The 5,583-nt window shown below is 41.1% G+C and overlaps 1 protein-coding gene across 2 annotated transcripts in view; it reads left to right on the forward strand.

The window, feature by feature from the left end:
* The window catches only part of MEP1A (meprin A subunit alpha), a 14,337-nt gene extending 8,754 nt beyond the window's left edge, over positions 1-5,583 (forward strand). For both annotated transcript variants that reach the window (XM_027690079.1, XM_027690080.1), the window contains 5 exons: positions 816-1,031; positions 1,937-2,395; positions 3,932-4,105; positions 4,639-4,846; positions 5,219-5,583. In XM_027690079.1, the coding sequence (XP_027545880.1) occupies positions 816-1,031; positions 1,937-2,395; positions 3,932-4,105; positions 4,639-4,846; positions 5,219-5,366 (1,205 nt within the window). In that variant the 3' untranslated portion in view covers positions 5,367-5,583. The remainder of the gene's footprint in view (positions 1-815; positions 1,032-1,936; positions 2,396-3,931; positions 4,106-4,638; positions 4,847-5,218) is intronic.

Genomic DNA, 5,583 nt, shown 5'->3' on the forward strand with positions numbered 1-5,583 from the left:
AAACCGACACTCTGTTGGTTTGTGTCTTTGTTTACGGGCAACAGTTTAACCAATGACTATAAAGAATAGTAAAGAAGTAAAAAGCAACACAATACAGATAAGACATTACAACTTCATATCTTATACCAAGATATGTTATGTGTGCAAATGGTAAATCCTTGTAAATATAAGGATAAAAGTAGACACTACAAATCTAAAGTAAAATATACTTCAAAAAATGTTAATGGGAAATTAAACTAGAGGGGCAGGAATTCTTAAATAATTTCACCAGACTGAGAAATTGAGTTTTTGAATCTTTGGGCAAGCTATAAAAAAATTGCTTCTTCCTGTTCAAGGTCAGGACAGTGCTAATTTTGTGTCCAATCCTTTTTTATTATCATTATTGCTGATAAGAAATTATTTTTACAAGGTAATATAACATACAATCTCTAAGAATCTTGTCTTTAGATTATCTTCATTATAAATCAAGAAAAAAAATATATTTACTTGTTACTTGTGGTCAGCACTGAATCCTCTCTCTCATATATTTCTAACATTCCTGAGGAATACAACTTCCAATTAGACCAACTAACGCAAAATTGATATGAGCTGACAGCAATGAGTTCCATAAACGTGCTAAACTGCTACTCCTATTCTTATCCTGGTCTGTCTTGGATGGTTATCACACAACATTTCCTCTACTATTCATGTTAAGTATGAATGTTAAGTATTACTCTTCTGATTTCTGAAAGAGTGCAGTTGAAATGATAAATTTACAATATGCAGCTAGTGAAAAATCTGGAAAGAGACAGTGACAGTCTACCCTTTCTCCCCAGATGCTGGCTATTTCATGTACTTTGACACCAGCTCTGGCACAGCAGATGAGGTGGCAGTCCTGGAGTCTCGAATCCTTTATCCAAAGAGAACTCAGCAGTGCCTCCAGTTCTTCTACAGGACCACAGGAAGCGTTTCTGACAAGCTGATCATCTGGCTTAAAGAGGATGATGGCACTGGGAATGTTCGCAAGATGAGGAAAATCCAAACCTTTCAAGGTAGTTTTGGAAATTAGATGAATATTTGGGTGGAGGGGAGGAGTTGTCTTACTCTAACCATCAATGCAGAGGATTGGCTCAGAAACCCAAAAATTTTCCCGAAGCTACCAGAATGTCTTGCAATATGGCTAAGGATTTTGGTATCACATGAGGGCATTTAGCAGGCAAACTGTGGTTGTAATAATGTAATTTAGGTGCTTCACAGCAGAAGTCACAACATTCCTAATATTATGTTATGCTCAGTGATTGAGAGGGATTCCAAGCTGTGCTGGAAATCAATGGACTATATCTCCACTGGCTGTTATATGATCTAACACTGACCTGCTCAAATGTACATACTTGTGCTCCTCTTCAGTCAATAAGAATCCCAGTCTGATTTTTAGATGGTCAGAAATATAAAAGGATATGCAGTTTTGGAAATGTGAACTGGATTCCCACTTCATGTCATTTTGCTAAATAGGACAAATGGGCCACCACTGGACCATGTTCTATGTTGTCAAAAGTCAAGATCTTTTATAACTAGACCTGCCTATATCAGGCTGCAGCAGTTTGCAGGGAAGGATAAGTCCCTGCAAAAGTGTCAGGAACAGCTAATTCTAACACATTGGGTCATTGATTCCCACCCTTTTGTTTTGTCTTAGCTCTTAGCCTGTTGCCCTTTATACTAGGGACTGTCATTCCCTAACATGTGAACGGTTCCTTGTACAAAATGTCCAGAGCATTTGGATGATAAAGCAATGTGGATATATTATAATCACAATATCAGCTTAAGATCTCTCACCTTCAGCTCTCCATGAGAGGTTCAGTTATCTAAAAATGCAGCTGGGATGGATGGCTAGGAACAAATTACTTTGTAATACCTCTAATCACGCTGATGGCAGTGTTTTGCTTTCCTTTCACCAAAGCTGACAGTGACTCCAACTGGAAAATTGCCCATGTAACCCTCAATGCTCAGAAGAAGTTCCGTTACCTCTTCCAAGGACTAAAGGGCAACCCCAGCTCTTCATCCGGTGGGATTGCTATCGATGACATCACCCTGACAGAGACCCCCTGTCCCACAGCCGTGTGGGTTATTCCGAATTTCAGCAAAATCCTTGAGAACACATCCATTAGTGTTATTCAAAGCCCTCGTTTTTATAGCCCTGAGGGTTATGGATTTGGCATAAGTGTGTTCCCCAACTATAACAACGCTGGCTACGCTCGCATCGCCTTTCACCTGTGCAGTGGAGAGAACGATGCCCTGCTGGAGTGGCCGGCTCTGAACCGCCAAGCCACACTCACAGTGCTGGACCAGGACCCCGACGTCTTGAAAAGGATGTCCTCGAGCAAAAGCTTCACCACAAGCAAAGACCATGTTAGCTCAGGTGAGTGTGTCTGCCTGGGGGAATGTTGAAAATGAGAGCCAAGTCAGAGGACTGAGTGTAGGACTCATAGCTAGACAACCTTGACTCCATTTCCCAGTTTGAGACACTTTCCTGAGTACAACTTCCCTGTGTGTGATTCAGAATCCCTGTCTGTGGAAGATCATGTAATGTGAAAAGTGGCACATATAAGGTTGGTATTATTATGAACAATGTCTGAGATATCTGAGTTTGACTCTAAATACAGAGTTCTCACAAGAGCTGGCAATTCCCATTCTACCTGTGGTTTGTCTACTATGGTAGGTGACATATCATCACCACAGACTGGTGCAATGCCAGCAGGGTGCTGTATCCATTACTAAAACAATAATTTTAGTTAAAGCTCCATTTTGGAAGCTCAGTTAACTTCAACATATTTGGTTAACTTCAACATACGTAGTCTGAATGCACAGCATTCACACTGTAACTGCATTTAAGAAAAGAATACATGAAAATACCTGCAAGATCTGTCTGCACCACTTGAAGCCTTTCTTGCTTGGCTGGGAGCAGACTACAGAGTATGAACTCTTTCAAACAGGGACCACCTTTTAAGTCCAGGTTTGTATAACATGTAACACCATAGATTCACATCCAGCCCTAGGGTTTCCCATGGATGTGTTAATTCAGAAATGTTCAACCTGGAGAGGAGAAGGCTGAGGAATCAGGGTGACCTAACTGTAGCCCTTCAGTGCCTGAAGGGAGCCTACAAAAAAGATGCAGGGAGACTATTCACAGAAGTATGGAGTCACAGGACAAGGAGGAATTGGCTTCAAACTGAAAGAGAGTAGGTGGTGAGGCACTGGAACAGGTTGACCAGAGAAGTTGTGGATGCCCCATCCCTGGTGGTGTTCAAGGCCAGGTTGGATGGGGCTCTGAGCAACCTGATCTAGTGGAAGGTGTTCCTGCCCATGGCAGGGGGTTTGGAACTAGGTGAGCTTTAAGGTCCCTTCCAACCTGAATAGTTCTATGATTCTAGGAAAGAAATAAGAATAATAGGACAATGTTAGGTTTGCTACAGAATAAAATACTAGGAATGACTCTTCATCCCTCTCCATTTTTCCCAGTGGAAATTTAGTATATATATTTTCAATATGACGTTTAAAAACTTAAGTACGAATATGTTTAAAGAACCATGCAAATTACCAAAATCTGATAGACCCTAAACCATAGGTACTTAAAAACTAACAGGGGAATGTCTTTATGCAGGAGGGAGCTCTGAGCTGGTGACAATGAGGAGGTAACTGGTGTTTGATTAGTCCTAAATGAAAGAGGAGTTGTGAATTTCAATGCCCTCACATAGACTAAGAATCCTCATGCAGACCATACTTAATGATTTGCTGGCACCCTTAGTTTGTCAGTCTTCTGTGGTTTGTTTGGGCATTTTAGCTCTGAACTTGATTTTAGAGATCCCATTTAACACTTTAATGCAAAAAAAGTCATGTCATACTTCCAGCTGCAAAACTTTGTGGTTCTTATTCATCACTCATAATCTCTTTGCAGATGGTAGTGGAGCTGTAATATGGGATAAACCATCAATTTCTGGAACATTTGATGAATCATGCAATTGCAACAGAACTGTATCCTGGGGGTGGAGTAACTTCATATCCCACAGCGAGATGAGACGGAGAAGCTTCCTGAAAAATGATGACCTGATAATTTTTGCAGAATTTAATGGTAAAGACCCTTTTCCTTATTCTCCTTACGAAATGGGTGATTCTTTCTGTTTTCATACATTCAAGTAACTACTGCAACTGTCTCCAAGTTCTCTTCTAATGGGGATCAACTTTAAAAAGCATTTCTGTATCTTAGTTTCAAGTGGGTGATGTTGACTAAAGTGATTATGAGTTCAGAGGGATCTAAATGGAAGCGAGTTTTGGAAGGTCAACTTCTCAGACAGCTTTAAGCACCCTGACCAGTAGCTATGTCCATTTCTAAATAAAAGGCCATCCCTGTGGTATTTACTTTCAAACACGGGGCGTAATTTTTTGAAGTACAGAATATAACAGATTTACCTAACCAGTTTCAGTAATTTTAGTATTATTTTCTGTCTTATGCTTTAAATACACAGAACATGAAGAGTTCTTTAAAAGGCAAAAGGAATACCCTCTGGTCCACAAGACAGTGTGAGCCCTGGGTAGGAGGTGTACTACATACAGCTTCACTCACTGATATCTGATGTCTTTCTCTCCACTTTCCTTTTCTAAAAGATATAATTCACCTCAATAACACTGAAGTTCCTGTTGAATCTGTACAATCTACCCTCACGGGAGGCCTCATCCTTGAGAGGCAGAAGAGAGCAGCCCAGGATATGGAGCCTGTTCAAGACCAGCTGCCTTATCTGCAAGACCCCTGTGACCCAAACCCTTGCTGGAATGACGGGGTCTGTGTGAATGTGAAAGGAGAAGCAAGCTGCAGGTACCACAGACCTCTTCCCTCCTTCCTCTGTCTTTCTTCTTCAAATCATGCAGCTAATCAGTGTTCAGAGCTACAGATTTCAGAAGTCTAAGCTGTTAGATTTTCAAGGAACAGTAGAAACAAAACACTTTGCCACAGTGACTGATTTCTACCAGCAGCCACAAGGGGAGGTTTCTTTGCATAAGGCAAAGAAAACCCATCTGTTGGTGCTTCCAGGGTATGTAAATAGCACCCAAGCAAAGTGGGGATGTTGTGACACGAACTCCTCTAATGGGAACTGCTTATCCAAGATAGTAAGTGTGAGGACCTTCAGGTGAGTCTATAGGGTAGGACAAAACTCCCAATACACGTGGGTCTGTATTTTTTTCCCAGGTGTCCATCAGGACAAGCCTTCTTCTTCACGGGTGAGAGGTGTGAGTCAAGACAGATCCATGGGGACATCCTGGGAATGACAATTGGTGGAATTGCTGGAACCATTGTCTTAACCATCGTCCTCATTTCCATGATGGCTAGAAGATAAAAAAACTGCGGGGGAATAAATCTCAACCTGGTGTTTTTCCATAGTTCATAAAACATTGATTTTCAGTGAAAATGATGAATACAAGCTGTAGAAGACCAGTCAACACATGGATGGAAAGCTCTATCAACACCTTGGCAGCAATCTGCTTTCTCTGAGGGTTCTGGTGATTAAAATGTGTTGTGTAGAACTGCCGTCTGATGCAAGTTTATGCAATGCC

The sequence above is a fragment of the Neopelma chrysocephalum genome, unplaced genomic scaffold (assembly GCF_003984885.1).
Source record: "Neopelma chrysocephalum unplaced genomic scaffold, ASM398488v2 Primary Assembly neopelma1_80, whole genome shotgun sequence".
NCBI classification, from domain to species: domain Eukaryota; kingdom Metazoa; phylum Chordata; class Aves; order Passeriformes; family Pipridae; genus Neopelma; species Neopelma chrysocephalum.